General features: G+C 40.7%; 1 protein-coding gene across 1 annotated transcript; it reads right to left on the reverse strand.

Annotated features, from left to right (window-relative positions):
* Positions 1-4,040: 4,040 nt before the first annotated feature.
* Positions 4,041-19,887, reverse strand: LOC764265. The gene is made up of 12 exons (XM_030981429.1): positions 19,809-19,887; positions 17,550-17,700; positions 16,988-17,218; positions 16,594-16,641; positions 12,685-12,896; positions 12,007-12,096; positions 10,792-10,977; positions 10,158-10,311; positions 9,609-9,707; positions 8,874-8,960; positions 5,377-5,574; positions 4,041-4,940 (listed from the first exon to the last, which is right to left on the reverse strand). Exons 2-12 carry the CDS (start codon positions 17,692-17,694, stop codon positions 4,573-4,575), a joined length of 1,818 nt encoding a protein of 605 aa, XP_030837289.1. The 5' UTR covers positions 17,695-17,700; positions 19,809-19,887; the 3' UTR covers positions 4,041-4,572.
* Positions 19,888-20,406: the final 519 nt, after the last annotated feature.

The following is a 20,406-nucleotide window of genomic DNA, read 5'->3' on the forward strand; positions in this document are numbered from 1 at the left end:
ATATGGGACTGGGGCTTTAACATGCGCCAGTAATTTAACGCAATGTTCGCACTGTTCATTTTGTATTCAATTTATGTACGACAAACTTCTCACACGCTGCGTCAAAGACTGCGCCAACCGCTGACGGAGCCCTACGTCAGCACATGACACCTCGTGTAAAATGGACAAAAGGTCACTTTCACACAGGGCACCATTTTGAGTGCGTTTTTACCTGCACTCACCGAGTCCATGAAGGTAATCCATGCTTCCAGTGATTATTAGAAATCATGTTTGCACTTTTCATTTCGTTTTTACATTGTTTACGCTGTTACTCTCTCATAGCGCGGTGAAGATCATGGAGATCATGCCAAACTCTGACGCATTCCTACGTCATAAAATGACGCCTCGTGTGCAACGGGCATCCGGGTCAAATTTAGCTCGTTGGTCTGAAATGATCATCACTCACGTCTCTTCATCCTACCTGTTCTCTTTCCTTTATCCCCAAATGTTTTCTTTTTTTCTTGTACCGTTGTTTTCTCTTAATCGTGAGTGATGAGGTCATTTCGTGACGTGGCTACTGGGGGAGGGATATAGGGGCGTACGTCATTAGTCCCTACAATTAACTCAAAATGAGAAGGGAAGGAGAGAGACAGAGACAGAGAGAGAGAGAAAGAGGAGGGAGAGTTTGCCCCTTTGAATCTCTTCCACGTAGAAAAACTCTATATACCCACCCCACCCCATGATGCCAAATGTAGCCCCCCCCCCCCAATGACCCCATGCGCATTGGTTCCATGTTAAGCCACTGCATGTCTGTAATTCCGATCAAGAATGTTGTCCTTTCCAATAGGCTTACCCCCCCCCCCCCCGCTCAATATTTCAATACGCACTACCATCTTCATAGTTTGACGCCACCAGTGACGTCATTTTCGCTTTGATGGAACCGTTTGCTAAAGGACGTATTATCAAAGATTTCACACTTTTTTCAACTTTAATGAGGTCTAATGCAATCTCCACTGTTCAACGCCCTGTTGATATTGCAATCAACACCCTTGTAAAATGTTGTAACAATATAAAAATGCCCACCCCTTGGCTACTGGCCAATGTGACAGTAACAGAGTTTCTGCTGCTCTCTTTTATTTAAACCAAAAAAAATGTTACCTTACATCACTTTCTCTCTCTCTCTCTCTCTCTCTCTCGCTTTCTCTCTCCTTCTCTCTCTTTAACATAATCATCAAACAGATTAATTTCAAAATAGAAAACAATATGCACTTTTGGGTTCCTAAGAGCGAGCAGCTCCACCTAGTAACCTATATAGAAGCGACTTTTGCACTGGGTTGGCTAAAGAGTGTCTTATCACTCCAACATTCTCTAAAAAACAAGAATATACAGTGCTAGCCGTTAACAAAATTTACTCGAAACAAAAAAAAATCCTCACATTTTTAGTTACAAGTCCACTCCAAATTCAGAGATAGTACCCCTATCAACAAGCACCCGTACTCCCTGCAACATGACCCAAGTACCCCCTGCTCCAATCGTCCATGGCTCCGTTCTGCAAGGAGTAACAGGACGAGACGCATAACCCCTCCCCTCGGGGATATGCCCGTGATGTGAAAGGCATCCACTTACCTCTCAAACTTTTGGCGGGTGAAATACCAGACGAGAGGCTCCCTATTAGCGAACATGATCCGAAATATTATCCACACAGCGACAGCTCGAAAAGCGTTTATTTTCAACTGGAGATCAAACTATTCCGTAAACGCATCACCTCCAAAATTGAGAACATTCACGATTCTGATAAAAACAATTGATGATTCCAAGTGTATTTCAAGCGAAAACGATATTAAATATTGCCAAAGCAAAGAGTTAGTTAGATACCTTAAAAGGAGTACAGTTTAACACGTATTTTCGCAGCTTGTGTAGAAAAACGCACGACGCAGGCCCGCATATAGAATGACTAGCTGCCACAGCTATTATTGCATTGCTCTACGCTGGCCGCTGCTTGTATGTACAAACCTATCCTAATAATGATATGCCCACGTTTTCACTCCGATCTAAAGAAAGAAGCAAACAAATATTTATTATCATGGCAAGCGCCAGCGTTTTTGTTCGTCAAAGGGCCGATTCAACATAACGTTATTATCGCCACTACTGATAAAACATCAGCGGCATAGAAAAGAAAAGAAAAGAAACGAACGGGGAGGATATGGGAGAAGAAAAGGGAGAAAAGGCCGACCAGTTTTGACGAGCAGGGACTTTCAATAGATCCCAGGCAAAATAAAAGATTGATTCGTTTTGCATACAAAACTGTACAATGTCATATCCATTGCTAAGGGAAACTGAGAGACAGGGTATAGAGAATAGGAGTATAGAAAGAAAAAATGATGTCAGAGAAGGGGGAGAGAGAGTTGTGAGCGAGGCGAGAGAAACGGAGAAAGAGAGATAGAGAAAGGGAGAGAAAGAGAGAGAGAGAGAGAGAGAGAGAGAGGGAGAAAGTTACAGAGAGAGGAACAGACAGCTTAAGGCAACATAAATTGAGAGCGAGAATGGGAAATAAATGAAATAGGACATTCAGAAAGAAAGGGGGAAAGGGAAGAGAGAAGGGAAGTCAGAGTTGGGAAACCGAGAGAGAGAGAGAGAGAGAGAGGAGAAGAGACAGATAGAAAGATAGAGAGAGAGAGAGGGAGAGAGAGAGAGAGAGAGAGAGAGAACGAAGAGGGGATAAAAAAAGAGGAGATATAAAACAGATACACAACATCGAAAAGAGATAATTAATAAGATAGAAAATGTATTGTAAGAGACGGATCGAGACAGATGAAACGGGGAAAACAGGAACGAAAAACGAGTGTCATTATTTAAAGAAAGTATAAAAAAGGAAAAGTGCATGAGACCATTGGTGAGATAAAAGTGCATTCGGAAATAAGTCCTAAAAAGAGAGACAGTGGGAGAGATCATGGAAGAGAGAGTGAGAGAGAAAGAAAAAGAGAGAGAGAGAGGGCGAGAGAGAGATCATAAAATAGAATGCAAAGAGAGAAACGAAATAGAGCCCGTTACTCATTTGTTCTCTTTTGTTCCTCAAACAGATGTTCCTTTCAGTTTCATGAAAAGCGCCTCAGCTTCCTTTCTGACATTTTCATTTCAAAAGGGAGAACGTCGATGAATAGCACGCATGTTGAAGGCAGAGAAATGAAAGTATCAATTCGCAGAGACACCATGAAAAGGAGGCTTTGCGTTTACTTCCTCCACCACAGTACGTGGCTTTGTACCACATACGGAAACATAAGCACATATTATTATTCACGAGGCATCCAAAATGTATCATATCATTTTTGTGTGAATTTGTATTGTGCCTCCCACTTTCCCCCGAGAGAGACGTGAGTTTGAATGCACTGTCATTTGGGTCTAGAGATTACAGATACCTAACGTAAAGTACTTGGGGCATTTCGGTAGACTGGAAAGCAAAATTGATAACCAGTTTTACAATTGCTTTAATCATGATTATATGAAGCGTTTAACCACGGCGTTTTTTTTTGTATGATGACCTAAATGTAACACGTTTCACATTGTGGTTGCGTGTAGGATCTTGGGTTTGTTGTGCGCAGTTGCCATTTACACGTTACAAAAAAAAAAAAAAAAAAAATAACAACAACCTAAGGGTAGAAATTTACCGATGAAACTATAACATCCTGCAAGACTTTGAAACAGTAAATAACTTCTTTACTTCATTTTCTTTGAAATTATTAATCACGCTGTGACAAATTGCGATGAGTCTGAATTGAAGCTTACTCATTGTTTTCGTCAGAGTGTAATGGAGGTAATCTATATCAAGTTGCCAACAAAATAAGCATTATCTGCCGTTTTTAAACATTTCCAATCGTTTTAAGAATGAAATTAGACAGGTCTTGTCATTAATTTGTCTGAAAAAAGACATGGTAGAGATAAATGGACTCTTGAACTTAAAAAAAAACAAACACCAAAAACCAAAATAAAACAGCGACAACAACAACAAAAGCAAATTACATTTTCACAATAAGGAAATTTATTCATGAATAGTAGCTTGAGAAACTGTGAATGTTGTTAATTATTTTGAACCCCCTGTTGTTGTATGATATTGTTTCCCAATGCTGTACGTAAGATTGAGGGTTGTTGACCCATGTGATCAGTCTTGGTCAGGAAGTCTTTCCCGAGGTGCCAAGTGTCAAGATATCATGTCATCGTGTAGCCTATATCATCAGTTTACTACTAGCAGTAGTGTATCTGATTGCCACTGTCCTTTCCTATGTTATACCAGGGACAGCATGTCCCTGGTTATACGGTGTAATGGCAATTTGTTCAGTGTTAGTCCAAATCGCCTGTGTAGTAATAGTACCGATGTGTCTTATGGCCGGTGTCATTTCCGATGTTATACGGTGTACTCCCATCCTGGAAGTATCTGTGGTGTTTGGTGTTAGATGCAGTCAATACATTAGGGTTAGCTAGTCCATATCGCCGGTGTAGTAGTAGCAATATAATGTCTGTTTGTCGCAGTCATTTTCGGTGTTGTACGGTGTACTCCTATAGTCGCTGAGAAGTGCGGTGTAAATGATTCAGTGTTAGTTAGTCCATCTCGCCGGTGTAGTAGTAGCAATAGTGTATCTTATGGTCACTGTCCTTTCCTGTGTTGTAGGGTGTACTCCCTCCAACGTAGTCCTTAAGCACCACGCGATCGTCCTCCCCGTCCCATCGGAAGAACTCCTCGTTGACACTCATCCCGAACACCTCTTGACATGACACCGTCGACTTCTGGAAGAGGAAGAAGTTGTCGTCGGTCGGGAGGAAGACTTCATTCGACGCCGAACCGTCTTCGCGACAGCAGAAGTACATCAGAGTGTCGCGATCGTACACGCCCTCGGGGAGCTCGCCCGTGGCACGGTTGGAGTTGAGGAGATCGCTGTCATCCCAGAGCACCCAACCCTCGTCGAAACCTGCCGAATTCGAAATGTTAAAGTGTCATAATTGTGTTTCGTCATGTTATGAAGAGGTGACTGTGATTATGATCTCATGATAATAATCCTTATATAGCTTTTTCGCCACACACACCATTCCTCTCCCAGGAGACCCGCCCTCAACAAATGCCTTCGTTTGATACCAGTTACTACTCTCAACTGCAGGGCATTCGGTACCCCTCTTCAAGATGAATTACTCTTTTTTTTCCCCTTTCACTCCTCCCCCTCTTTCAGAAACCGCGCCCTTAACCAAACCCTCTTTTATACAAGTAACCACTTTCAAGTACAGGGCATTCGGTATCCTTCTCAAGATGAAGTACTCTTTCTTAGACCTCTTTCCCTTGACTTCGCAACCCCCTTTCAGAAACCGCGCCCTTAATCAAAACCCTCTTTTTACCAGTAACTGCACTCTCACCTGATGGGCACTCAGTGCCCTTCTTCAAGATGCAGTACTCGCCCTGAGGCCACTCCCAGTTGTAGTCGTCCTCAGCCGCCACGGTCTTGGAGCAGAAGTTCTGCTCAACGCTGAAGAAATGGTAAGGACCCTGCAGGTGGCACGGGTCAGACCAGTAGTTGTTAGGTAAGTACTTCTCCGTGTCCTGGTAGCGCGATCCTGTAACCATGGAAACGCAAAACTAAATCATAATTATGAGTGAATGTCTACTCGGCCTATATAATTGAATAGTCTTTGTCAGAAGATTGAAAAAGCTTTGAAAATTGCATGTTTGCGTTTGGTCGCTCCCTGATGGTACATCGATGACATCCATCCGAAACTTATGTTGCAATAATTTTATCATCAGAAGGACGGCTAACCACCATTAATCAAGGCTACATTACACAAAAATGCGTTGGGATGGTTTCCAACATTATCCAGTTCCAAGTTTGCACTCCCATAACTCATTTTAAGGATATTACCTCCTATTCGTTCATGACCATAATATGCCAGAATAATGCCCCTAATAAATCAAAATAAGATAAAGATTAAGAGGCAGAGATTTGGAGAGGGATACGGCGGTGGACGTATCACGAACGTACATGTAAAATGTGAATGCCGAAAATAAAGAAATAGATTCACGATCAATGTGATCATATTCAATACTGATACCAAAATCGAATCCACTAAACGGTTTAACAAGGACTACACACACGCTAAAGAATGAAAGGTTACCGACGGTCCTTTTCAGGACTTTCCAATCCCCCTCCCTCTCACGTGGTGTAACCGTCAGGCGCGTAGCCACGGGGGGGGGGGGGCACGGGGGGGGGGGGGGGCACGTGCCCCCCCAAAATTTCCAAGATCGATTGAACTTTTTTTATTATGAAAACAAAAGCCTTATACTATTTACTTCACACATTCTTCATAACTTTATTTTATTATGCCTTCAACTTCATTTCACCTATATCACATTAAGCAGCCATTTTTCAGAATTTCTGATAACTGAAACATTCCGAAAGTAAATTACATAATAGCCTGTGTGGATGAATCTACCGACTGATCGTCGCGCGTGGGGTCAAGTTCGGGACAAATACAATGGGTTCATTGTTTTGACTATATGCGCGTAAGGTGAAGTTGTATATTATGGACATTTTTCGGTGTGTACACTGTACAGTGCAGTATCTATAGATACACAGTACATTAATTAGGATTTATGATTGGCCACTACTATTGACTACGCTGGATTACATACACTGCTCTGATAATTATTTCAGTATTACAATGAAAAATGTCTCTTTTTAAATTTGGATTCACGAGTCGGGGTAAATCAGGAGCGGAATTTAGTGACAGTAAATCACGCAAAACAGAGGAATTTCGAGAGGAACATGAGGAATTGAAAGAGGGAGGTCTGCGAGAATCATCAGTAACACTGCAACCGGGTCCATCCAGTAGAACAAGTGCTGGATCGTCGGAAAGTGATGTGAAACTGATAAGTGAGGCTGAGAGTAATGCTGGGTTGTTGGATTTAGGATCAAAGGATTCTGGACCGAAACAACCAATCCTAGCGTCATTCCCTCAAGTTAAAACAGGTGGGAAAAATCGATCGTTCAACAAAGATTGGTACAAACAATTCACATGGCTGGAATACTCCGCAATCAGTGATGCTGCCTTCTGCTACTGTTGCCGGATTTTCCCGTCAATATCCGGTCACAAAGAACACAATTTCACTGAAAATGGGATAAATCAATGGAAGAAGGCTATCGAGAAATTTAGGAAGCACAGCGAAAGTGAAAGCCACAAGACTTCGTTTTCAAGATGGCACCACTACCTTCAAAGTCTGAGTGAAGGCAGCATTGCTTCCAAAATATCCGGACAATACTCTCGAATAGTGAAGGAAAACTGGGCATACATAACCCAGATTTCTAAAGTAATCATTTTCCTCGCAAGACAGGGAATAGCTTTGAGGGGTCATAACGAGAGTGCGGACTCACTTAATCGAGGGAACTTTTTAGAACTGTGTTCTCTGATCGGTGATGCCAATCCTGCTTTCGGTGAAAGAATCAAAACGATGCCTCTCAATGCTACTTATCTCAGCGCCGAAATTCAGAATGAGCTCCTGAACGTGACAGCGGAAATAATTCGGGAACAAATTGCGGAGGAGGTGAACTCTGCAGGATTGGCCACAATCATTGTGGATGAGAGTAAAGACGTCTCAAAGAAAGAACAAATCAGCATTTGCTTGCGATATGCCGAATACAAAGAAGCAGAGGGACATATCTTGCATGAGGAATTCTTAGACTTTCATGAAGCAGATGATCTTGACGCCAAGTCACTTTCCAACCAGATAGTGCGAGAAGTTGGTAAACTTGGCTTGAGAAAATTTGACATTGTGGGCCAGTGCTATGATGGTGCGAGTGTTATGTCTGGACATCTGAGTGGAGTACAAGCACGACTGAAAGAACATTTTCCGAACGCCCAGTATGTCCACTGTCATGCGCACAGGCTCAATCTGGTCCTTGTGGATATGTGTAAAAACGTGAGTTCTGCCGGCGAGTTTTTTGTCTTGTTGGAAGCGTTGTACGTCTTCATGACCCGTTCCCTCGTCCATAAAGTTTTTGTAGACTACCAGCAACGAGCCAAGTGTCGAGTTAAAGAACTCGTCCGACTGAGTGACACGCGGTGGGTTTGTCGTTACCAGTCGCTTTCTACTTTGAAGACGCGGTATAGTTATATACTTGAGGTCTTGGAGCATTTCTGTGACTCACACGAATCGAAACGAGATCCGAAACTCGTGGTTGAAGCTCGAGGACTTCTCAATCAAGCGATGAGCGTTTCATTCGTCACTCACTTGGAAGTGTTGATGACATTGCTGTCTCACTCCCAGGCACTCAGTGAGACCTTGCAAGCCAATGACGCCAACTTAGGGAATGCTGTGACCATGATCAACTCTGTGATATCAATTGTCGAGGAAACACGGGCATCTGGGTGGCCTGATTTAGTGCAAGATATCACTCGGATTTGTGAGGACAACAACATCCCTACAGTGCCGCAACCAAAGCGCCGGAGGAAGCAACGAACCTTTGATGATAGTTTCCTCATGGCTTCGACTGGTCATCGGAGTCAATCAGAGGCTGAGTCAAGTGCTGAGTTCCTTGATGACCTTCGTGTCAACACCTTTCTCCCTATACTGGATGCATTCAAATCTGAGATGACCAGGCGTTTCTCTGCATCCAACATTGCAATCATGCAAGGTGTTGACGCGCTACTGACACCTTCCTCTGTCAACTTCCTCAAATTCTCTGCCGTCGAACCCTTTGTTGAACTATACACAGATTCTCTGGATGTGGACGTTCAGCTACTGAAGGCTGAAATGACAATGGCCAGACAAATCATCAGCAATAAACAGAAGGACTCCAGCACCCCCGATTCATCTAGAAGGCACAATGCAAATAGCTTTTCCAGCATGGAAAAGTTGATACCCTCGGCTAGTTTACCCAATCTGCGGAAAACGACCCAGTTGGCTTTGACATTACCGGTTTCTTCGGCTGTATGCGAGAGAAGTTTCTCTGCAATGAAGTATATCAAGAACTATTTATGGAGTACAATGAGAAATCAACGGCTCTCTGATCTTGGAGTTATTTATGTGTCCGGTGAAAGAAGTAAGGAGTTACAAACTAATCCAGTGGAGGTGCTGAAGAAGTTTTCGCAGCGGGAACAGAGAACAAGGATTCAACTCTTCTAAGCGGACACACGAAGATATACGAACAGGTGAGATCGTATTTTCTTTTCCATCACTGTATACCATCATATTGGCAAAGGTAGCTAAGGAAACTCACTGTCAAAATGGGAGATGACGTGGTACCACCAGACCACTGTGGTGCTTATATAAAAGATGTCAGGAAGAAATTCCTACTCATATAATATAGTTGCCGTGCATTTGTACAGATGAGATACATGCTTGAATGAGCTGATCGTGATTTTGAAATTCCGTTTTTATGATAAAATGACATCGACATTAGAGTGAATTTATGTCAAAAAACATGATTTTGCATCTTCACCCTTTTAAATAGGCAAAACATTTCCAAAGGGAAGGGAGACACCCCTCCTCTTAGTCCCCTCCCCAGGACATTGATCAACTAAATGTATGTGCCCCCCCAAACATCAAGCTCTGGCTACGCCACTGGTAACCGTAAGCCTACTTTATAACAATTTACCTGTTCTCCAGTAGAAATGTGCGACAGGGCATCCGATCTGAGGCATGGGGAGGGTGTAGGTCCTATACGGCCACGTCAGAGGAACTTGGATCTGAGGGTCTGAAATATAAACAAAACAAATCAGGAATTGGAGAGGGTTAGACATGAGATACCTTGGTGTACCTACATGGGCACGATGACACGTGCCCACCCCCTCCCCATTATCATCGAATGACGAACAATTATAGAGAAGAGAGAGAGAGAGAGAGAGAGAGAAGAAAATGAGAGAAGAGGGAGAGGTTGCTACGACCCTTCCTATATTCATCCCCTCATAATCAATGCATTTCATAATTCGTATTTCATTCATCGATTAAGACCGAAGTCTCCTTACCCCCTCCCCCCTCCCCAAATGGTCTAAAGTCAATATTTGGTTTAACACAGGTTTAACGAAGATAATTGTGATTAGGCCGATTATAATGATGATGATAACGATGATAATGATAGTTGAATTGATAATGAACACGGTGGCAATGGAATTATTTGATGTGCTGAACATGCTGAATCATTCACCATCTGCCAGATTTGCATTTGCCCAAGTGGCGAACCGTTCCAGTGCATGTCGGACATTACTGCGGACCTCGGCCATCCGGGTCTTGAAAGTGACGTCACAAAGCCCCTCTGCTACGTAATCATCGAACAACTTCCAGTAGACGTCTGTAAAAATCTGTTAAAGATCAGGAATAATGTTGGCAAACGGGTACTAGTGAATTCAAAATGTCAAATTCGTACATCAGACACAATGGCAAAGTGCGAGCGCGGATACCATACAGTGCTTTTTGTCTGCGCTTCCCAAATGATTGTAAAATTCAGTCATCTTTCCAGCAAAGATTTACAGACAGTGTCTCAGATTTTCCGTGATGTTTTAATCAATCTTTACTTTAAAAAAAAGGATAAGGTAAGAATTGTGTCAATTCGGTATATAAAAGACATATCGACAGCTTTAATATTCGAGGCCTGGCTGTCGGCACTCGAGGACCGAGATGCAGGATGTAACGTCCCCTTGAGCCTATAAAACAGCCAGGCCTCTCACAGCAGTCGATATATCTTTACTCTAAACTGTGAATGCCCCTAATAACATCCTTTCTACATTTATCCAAAAACACAAGCTAACAACTCAAGTTTTTTTTCTATGTCGTACGCCTACCTCATGAATCCCTATAATCTTGACATGGGTTGGTTCCAGCAGGTCATTCCCACCGATACGAAGCGCCTCCGAGTGCTCACCGAAGAAGTCCGAACCACCGAGCTTGGTCGAGAGGGCCTTCATATCGACAACCACAGAGCTTGAATAACCCATGAAGGCCCCGCCAGATTGTAGTGTTTCCGGGTACTAGAGAGTAAATTGCAGAAATATGATTTTCACAAATTAAAATATTGGGCAAATCAATGAGACTGTCCAAAAATTGCCTAACGTTAATAATATAAAAACTGAAGAAAAGCAACGAATACTAATTAGGGAGGGCGGGGGGGGGGGGGCTACTGAAGTGTTTTTTGTGTTGCACTTATCAGAGTAAATCGCAAGAATCAACAAAAAGTAGATGGTTACAACTTACAAGCCCAAAAGCTTCAGTAAGTCTGTATTCGTTTTCTATTTTGCGAGATTGTAGCACCGTTCATCTCTTTCATATCATTAATGCCCGTTGTACACGATGCGTTATAATTTATTTATTGCATTTTTACCTACGCTAATCATGCCGATGAGAGCAATGTAATACATTCGCCAGTAATTCATCAAAATGTCTGTACTTCTCGTTATTGCATTACATTTTTACTATTTCACTCTCACACGGGCGTCAAAGACTGCGTCAATCGTTGACGCAGTCCTCCGTCAGTAAATAACGCCCGTGTTCAACAGACATTAAGGATGTTTAAATTCAATGTATTTTTTTAGTATAACAATGACCCATATCGATGGATTTCAAGGAATCTCGGACAACTACCCCCTAGAGACCACCGTCCATGGACAACTTTTATCTTCTGAACTAACAACCTCGTATATACTACCCCAGATAAATAGTTTAGTTGGGTTATATATCTTAGCGGTGGCGGATCCAGGGGGGGGGGGAGCGGCCCCCCCCTTGGGAAAAAAACGTGTAAAAACACCTTAATTTTACCCCTTTTTTTAAATCCCCCCCCCCCTGGCGCTCAAAGGAAGGAGGTAAGATTTTTCAAATTTTCGAGGGCCCCCAACAAAAATTAGTGCTCACTACCCCAATGTTACCGTTAAAATATAGTTTGTTTGGAACATAGTTCAGTCGCTCTATGTGTGTTTAATATGCACAGATGGATGGTTAACTGAATTGTTTGCTCGCTGAAAGGCCATAACACATTACATGGAGAGAAACTTTGTTTAGTATACCTTCTCACTGACGTGTTTCACAAAGTCGACGTCGCGTGATCTGAAACGCTTGACATTCTTTGTACCGACCTCGACTTCGACGATCACACCCTGTAATGACAAAGATAATTATTATGAATTAGAGTCCATCAATATGCGAGAAGTAATCCGTGGCTGTATTTAAAATTTAAAGCAAACCATTGAGGATCGGATCCAGGATTTTTGTATTACAAAATGGGGACACGATTCTGAAAATTGCACAATTTAGGGGACAATCGTATACCTGAAAATATTGGGTTTAACCCGGCATTCTGTAAATGTTCACGATTATTAAGGAGTATGAAAAAAAAAAAACCCGCGCAAGGAACCAAAGTGCCACTTGGCTCCGTGTGCACCCTATTCTATGCGAGCACATTGCATACGTCTACTAGTCGAGTCTACTCAAAAAGTCTTTTTCAGTTTACTGAGAATTTTATTTTAATTTGCATCATCTCTTTGTAGAGACAATATTTAAAGAATATATTTTGAATACAGTATAGAAACGCGGAACCCTTTACATCAAGAGCAAAACATGTTTTGACAATTATCGTTATACTTTTAGGTATGCCAATTTGGTTTTAAAACGGGGTAAGGGCTGATTGTGCTCCCTAAATCCTTTATTACAATTAAGTCTTAATAAATAACATTTTTTATACTCACGGTTCCCCATTCTTGTAAGAATAACATATATTCCGCGAGTTTAAAGTCCACGGGGAGAGCGCAGGCGTCAACGACAAACGATCTAGATAGTGGGTATCGGTCGCTTCCCGCCAATTCATCCTTGTATCGCGCCCCGCCTCTATAACAGACGGATCTCTCTTCGTAGTATACATAGTTGGTTGTGTCAGCTGCGTCTCGGATAGTTTCATATCCTGAAAGATGAATATAACGATAATGATAATTACAATATGATCCATTAATTAAGCGCAAGTACTGCACGGTGCTTTGAAAAGTATCATATCATTTTTCCGGCTTGAACCGAATTACCATGACAAATGCTAATTCATTTAAGAAATTCTTCCTACTGGGTACACACGATGATAGAGTGGCAGTATATCTGTTAAAAATTAACATATTTTTGTTCATTATTTTGATTAAAAGTTCATGTTTGCTCAGCATTATATTCATTTGCAAATAGTCATGGTGATCTTCAATACCCTTTTTACACGTTACCAAAGCTTACCTTTGATTTCAAATAATAAACCTCTCACTCAGGCACATACCAAATAATGAACAAAGGTTTGTTCATTTTTAAAAGATATGCTCACATGTCTTGAGTAGAGATGGTATAAAATGACAAATGTAGATTAATGTCTTGCAAAAGGATGTTAGTTGTAATCATGGTAATAGGGAGTCGAACCGGTATATCTTGTGATTTATAATCATCCGAACACATATTCACTTGACTGCGGCACCTCTATATGAAAGAAGATTATTACCTAAAGTCAAAGGTCACGCTGTCCGCTGACATTGTCGTATGTCAGGCACGTCCGGCAAATGATGCTTCGTGTGCAACGAACGCTGCTGTATGTCTCACTCCCATAGCACGTCAAAGGCGCTATCCGCTGAGTGTCATAGTCGTAAGTCAGGAAAATTACGTTTCGTGTGCAGCGAAGTTTGCTGTTTGTCACGCTATCCGCTGACATAGTAGTACGTCAGGCTACTCAGGCACATCAGGCAATTATTAGGGACTTTTAGATTTGCACGTCAACAGCTTTGACTGCAACGTGTGACGCAGTGGCGTACCTGGGGTACTCCGTCAGGGGGGGGGGGGGGGGGTCAAGCGACCGAAACAAACAAAAAAGGCGATGCTAATTTTCACTTCTGGCGAGCGAGCGAGCAAAAAAAATCTTTAAGGAACGTTTGGTATATAAACTGGTATTGTTGCAAGTTGGGGGTGGGAACATTCACTTGTTAGCGACGTTAATTTCATTTTTTTGCAAACGAGTGTAGCGAGCAAGAAAAAAAATCACTTCTTTTTTTATAATTGCCACTTAAACTTGGTTCAATTGTCCCATGCAGGGCGCGGGAACAATATTGTGTTTAGGGTGATTTTATACCAATTTTAGCTAGCGAGCGAAAATACATCTTTCTCTCAATGAATTGCTATATAAAATTTGTTTCATTGTTGCAGGTAGGGGGCGGGCACAATCGTGTTAAAGGCAATGTCAATCCCATTTTGGCGGGCAGGCAACCCCCTACATTCCTCTTTTTAATGATATTGTAGCAGGTTAGTGGTGGGCACATAATTCCACGAGCTAGCGAGCGTAGCGAGCGAAAAAAAAAATCACTTCTCTTTTATAGGGAAAATATGGTATATAAACTTGGGTTCATTGTTCCATGTCAGGGACGTGATTATTAAAAGCGGTGTTATTTCTATTTTGGCGAGCGAGCAAAAAAAATCACTTCTCTTTTATAGGGAAATATGGTATATAAACTTGGGTTCATTGTTCCATGTCAGGGACGTGATTATTAAAAGCGGTGTTATTTCTATTTTGGCGAGCGAGCGTAGCGAGCGAGCAAAATTTTTGTAATGATAATTGGTTCATAAATTTCAGATTTTTTTTGTTGCAGGGCAGGGCTTACACAATCATGTCTAAGGTGATGTTAATTCCGTTTTGGCGAGCACGAACACACCAAAACTTCTTTGAATAACGTTTGGTACATAATTATTAACTGGTTGTTGCAGGTTGGGGCGGGCACGTTAGCGGTGTCAATTCCATTTTGGCGAGCGAGCATAGCGAGCAAGCAAAAAAAAAAAATTCTCTTTTAATAGAAATTAATAAATAAACTTGTTTTTATTGGTGCAGGTCAGGATGGACGCAATCGGGTTTAACGCGATTCAATTCCCTTTTGGCGAGAGGGCGAAAAAACTCTTTCATTTTTAATGATATTGCTGCAGGTCAAGGGTGGGCACAATTGTTTCCAAAGCAATGTCTATTCATTTTATTCGCAAGCGAGTGGAGCGAGCGAGAAAAATGAATTAGTCTCTTTTAGTAACATTTGGTACATATATTGTGTGTTATTGTTGCTATGGTTGCAGATCGGGGCCCGTCGGGGCAGGCACAATTGTATTCTAGGCAATACTAATCCTTTTCTTTTTTCAGGGGGACGAGCAAGTGAAAACATTTAATACAAAATAGGCTAGCAAGCAGTTCGCGCCAGCGAAGAGTTTCGAATTTGTTATATCACTTATATTTTCCTATTTTCATTTGTTTTAATTTTTCAGGGCCGTATGCGGAATATTTTTCTGGTGGGGGATGGGGAAAGATGCGTTAAAAGTTTTCGAAGAATCTCAAAAGCAAAAGGAGTGAAGGGAGTTCGAGCGACCGAACTGGTCATGAGGGTACTTTTGCATTTTCAAAAGTAGAATTGAAGGATTTGGTATAGGCCTACACTACATTTTCAGGAAAAAACTGTACGTTTTCAAAATATCTGGGGTCAACTGCCCCCCCCCCCCCCCTGGTGCGTACGGCCATGGTCTTTTTTTTTTAATTTCCCCATTTTTATTCCTTTCCTTTTCTTTTCCCTTTTTATTCCTTTTCCCTTCTTCTTCCTTTTTTCTTTCCTTTTTTTTCCTTTTTTCTCTTTCTCTCCTTTTTTCTTCCCTTTTCCTTTTTTCTTTTTCTTTCCTTTCCTTTCTTTTCTTTTCTCTCCCCTTTTTCTTTTTTTCCCCTGGAGCCCGTCAGGGGGGCACTCTGCCCCCCTGCCCCCCCCCATAGGTACGCCAGTGGTGTGACGTCATTTTAAGGCACTGCGCATGCGTTACGTCGTCTCAGTCGGCGATCGAGAATGCGTCAACCTTGATTTTCCTAAATCTAGTACATACATAGCGCCTTTACATGCTCAAGGTACTAGTATGCTGCGTGCGCATAGAATATACAGTTCCTCAGGTAGACAAAGGAAAATCCCTTTCCTGCTATGTAAAAATGTGTAGAACAGGTGTCACATGCATATTCACCTGTTCTACACATTTTTACATATTAATAGCAGTGAAGGGATGTTCTTTTGTTATGGGTAGAATGAGGAACTGTATATTTTGTCCTCTTTCTTTGTCCGTGATGTTCATAGTGTTACTTCCTGCATGCATGTATATCGTCGAGTGCAATCTAAAAGATTTCTAATTGTAGTCAACATGGGCAGTTAAGTACGTTGACACGCATGAACAGTCGGCGTTCGTCGTGTTCTCGTCCACTCAATCTAAAAGTCCCTATTGACGCAATGTGTGCAACGAACGTTGGTGATTATGTCGCAATTCACTGCCATGGTGCGCCAAAGGCCACGCTATCCGCTGACATAGTCGTACGTCAGGCACGTCAGGCAAACGAGCGTTGGGGTATTTATAAATCTTTGACAGATTTTAATGTAAGCATAGACTATTATAAGTTCGATTAATGAAGTTTATCCAAAGCAATTTAATACATTCCACGTTTTGCATTCTGTATTTTGACTTTCCTAGATGCAATCACGCAAGGCAGGTTTGACGTCAAAATGATCAAAGACCAACATTGCAAATGATAGTTTTAAAATGCTTTGCGTCAAAAGAAAAGAGTTTTGATAATAACTTACGTCCACTCTTTGAAAACTCGTAACCGGCAAAGAACTTCCTCAGATCATCTGTGAATAATGCAACAAGACAAAGGGTGATCAAATCCACATTTTCTTCCATTAATGAGACCATTTCTTTTTCTTTTTCAAAGCCTTATTAAACTATCAACTATCTACTGAAGATATTAAATGGTTTTGGGCTTGTAAATAATGTCTTCCACATTATCATGATATCGGCTTTTTGCAGAAAACACTGATCCAATATTTTTAATGAGTTAAATAATTCATTCTTAAATATGTGGCGCAAATCCGATTTATCATAGATAATGATCATACATATTCATTTTATAAATGAAATTAAAGAACTACACGATTAATAAAAAATGTTTGCTTAAACTCGAGAAGTTGCCCTTACCATCCAAATCAACATCTCGGGCAAGTTTCTCCTGGTACGTCCTTGCACTATGGAACAGCCGACTGTCGTGCTTGCAGCTGTCACGGGGTACAAATGTCACCTGATCAGGCACCTGATACTGACTGTCCAATGAGAGCTCGCCGTTGTGGTACGTCAGGTCCAGGATTCGTCGCGTCACCATCAGACCCGGGTCGACTCCACCATTGGTGACGTCACCGCCATCCGGGTTGCCTATTGGCAAATGATTGATGGAAAGTTGATGAGACTGCTTTAAGGGGCATAGTTAAAAGTATTGCCCGAGGTGTCTCGAAACTGTACTGGGCCTCGAGACGAAGCCGAGGGACAAAGCTATTCCCGATAATCTCCAACAATGCATTTGCGTTTCTCCAACAGTCCGAATTTAATTTAATTTAATTGAAAGACTCAAGTTTCTTTCTTTCTTTTTTTTTTCTCTCTCTCTCTCTCTCTCTCTCTTTCTTTCTCTTTCTCTCTCTCTTTCTCTCTCTCTCTCTCTATCTCTCTTTCTCTCTCTTGTTGTATCTTCACCTCTCTCTATCCATACCTGTGAGAATGTTGTAGCCGACACCGAGATAGTTGAGAATGTTGGGAGACGAATCATGGCTTACGTCATCAACAGGGAGTGATGACGTCGTCACAATCAACACGTATGCTGCCAGACAGGCGAACAATGCGCTACTCGTTGCCATGGAGAACTAGGTGTATTGGTTGAAGATAAAAGTGTTATTACGTAAAGGAATGAATCTTTTGTTTGAATATTGGTTATTTCTATGACTGACGTAGGCCAACATAAGAAGGCACAGCTGTGACCTTGCTTCATTACGTCTGTTCCATACATCTACAATTCTTCGTAATAATCAACTCGTAGACTACGGGACAGAGCCTCGTATCCTCTGGAAGAGGGGCTAGATATGCAATAATTATTATAATTTATTATTTTCATTATTACTATTATTATTATTATCATCATGGTGTGGTTACTTTTGAGAGAATAAATGTCTGTTAATGGCGTAACATGTACTTCTAAGTTATCATGTTACCCACACACTGCTGATAAGAAATATGGAAAAGTGATCTTCGTTTCCTCCTTTAAATGCATGTCTCCATGTTGAAAGGATTATGACATACACTTGTAACTAAGACGTTTTTAAAGGGAAAACCAACCTTAAAGGGAAAAGCAAACAACTCTAGGAAAGCAAGAAAGTCAAAGAAGCAGTTTGGTGACATTTTGAACGAAATCGGACAAAAGATAAGAAAGTAATCATTTTAAAAAGTTGTAATCCTTATACTATAGGTAGGGGCACCTCAAATTGGCTAAATCGGAATTTCTCTGATGTAGTGGCAGATAACTTTCATATTTGTTCAAACACACAACAGGGCTAAAAATTCTATTTTTCAAAAATAAAGGGCCTTTTCTCTATTGAGGGCCTATAGTGATATGCTATTCATAATATATATTTAGTATAGCGCCCAAAGGAAGAAAGCACTTAGGAGAAGAACAAAAATTAATTATATTTTTGTACACGACAAACGGGAGAGTTATCTGCAGCTATGTCCCCATCTACAGACCAAACTGCCCATTCGAAATTCGCATGGACTTAGTGATTTCATATTTCAAACATTGATAACTTTCTTATTATTTGTCCGATTAATTTCAAACATTCGCCATTCTGTTAATCTCATTTTTGCCGCATCCATACAAAAGAACATATTATACAAGGATTGGATTGCTCTTTAAATATCGTCTCGACCATGTGCACTCCTATCCTAAGCGTACAAAAGTTAATGTCGACAGGTGTTGCTTATCTATCCAAAAGCTAAAAACGTGTTTAATTTGTATCATAGTCCTAATCGGATTAAACTGATTAAATTATATCACTTAGGATATAGAGTAGGTATGCAAGGTTGTTAGGGTATGATTAATTATCACTGATATACTTATTTTTGCAACTATGTTAATTTTGATTTGAAATTGGCCTATATCTCATGCCTTTAAAATTGTAAATGTGAAATAATGTTCTTATGCCATTTGGTAAGGCATTAATCCTTATTACCAAGTCCCTCGGAGATGACTTAAAGCCATCGGTCCCAGGCTGCTTATACCGACAATCATAAATATCTTTTCTTAGCATTCAAGTGAAAACAACCTAACCATCAACCATCATGACATCAATGTCAACAGACTTATAAAATGAATTTGAATTGTTTGGAAAAATTATAACACTTTGGTTATACGGAACATCATGCTTTGGTGAAAATATGATATTTATGATAGAATGTTAGAAATAATTGTTTATCCTTGAATGCAGAGGCAAAACATTCAGGAACCAGTACTTTTCTTTTGACCTGAAAATGTTTGTCGCGATAACAAAGCTATTGACGACGATGATGATGATGACGGTGATGATGTTGAGTAGGAGCAGGAGTAGGATGATGATGGTAATTGTGATGATGATGATGATGATGATGATGATAATGTTGATGGTGTTTGTGATGTGATGATGATGATGATGATGATAGAAGTTTACGATGATACTGATGCCATTATAGTCAAAGAGGTAACGTAATTTACCTATAAATCAATTCAACATTAATTTTGTTTTGAAGAATTGTCGTAGTTATACATGAAATATTTAGCAATAAACTATAACTGAAAATGAAATTCAACTCTTTAAATAATACTGTAATATTTATATGCTACTCTGTATATTGCTATACTCTTTTACATTTTTGTTAAAAACCAATGATATCTTTAGCAATTTCAATATTATCTTTCTTCAAAGAATACAATATGAAGACTTACCACTACGACGAGTCACTTGCCAAAAGAATAGTGAAGGCAATGACGAATTGTGATCTTCATCTGTGCTTCAATACTGAGAACAATCGCTTATGACATAACTTCTCAATGCCATGTAATATTTGTAGAAATAACCTAACCTTCGGTACGGTATCTATATTAGCGAATAAATCCGTTCTTCAAAGAACTTTGCATCCGGATTAAGAGATAAGCCGGAGTTCCTGACGCAGAGATAAATAATGTGCCTCCTTACCTTTCTTTTTGTTCATTACAATTATCTCTTATTGAAATATGCATAATTAATTCAAAATGATTTTTCATTTCATGATTTCGCAAAATTTCAGAAAGCATTCAAATTATTTTTGCGGGGGGGGGGGGTGCAGCTCCCTTCTTTCACTCTATCATTATCCTTCCCTATATTTATATTTTTGTTTCAATTTAAAGATCACATATCTTCTAACCATCTAGCCCCTCTCTCTCTCTCTCTCTCTCTGTCTCTTTATCTCAATATATTTCCTCGCTCTTTCTTCCTCTTTCCTTATTATTAAAAAGCATTATTTTGGTGTTTAAATTGTATCCCCTTTTCAATTCCCCCTGATGA

This window comes from Strongylocentrotus purpuratus, unplaced genomic scaffold, assembly GCF_000002235.5.
Source record: "Strongylocentrotus purpuratus isolate Spur 01 unplaced genomic scaffold, Spur_5.0 spur5_scaffold_12, whole genome shotgun sequence".
Classification (NCBI taxonomy): Eukaryota; Metazoa; Echinodermata; class Echinoidea; order Camarodonta; family Strongylocentrotidae; genus Strongylocentrotus; species Strongylocentrotus purpuratus.

What these genes read in the sequence shown, in the direction of transcription:
- LOC764265 (XM_030981429.1), bottom strand. Translation starts at nt 17,694, where the DNA reads ATGGCAACGAGTAGCGCATTGTTCGCCTGTCTGGCAGCATACGTGTTG. An exon ending in CGAGTTTTCAAAGAGTGGAC is followed by an intron (nt 12,897 to 16,593) that starts GTAAGTTATTAT and finishes TTCATCTTTCAG; the next exon opens with GATATGAAACTATCCGAGAC. An exon ending in ATTGGGTAAACTAGCCGAGG is followed by an intron (nt 5,575 to 8,873) that starts GTATCAACTTTT and finishes CCATGGTTACAG; the next exon opens with GATCGCGCTACCAGGACACG.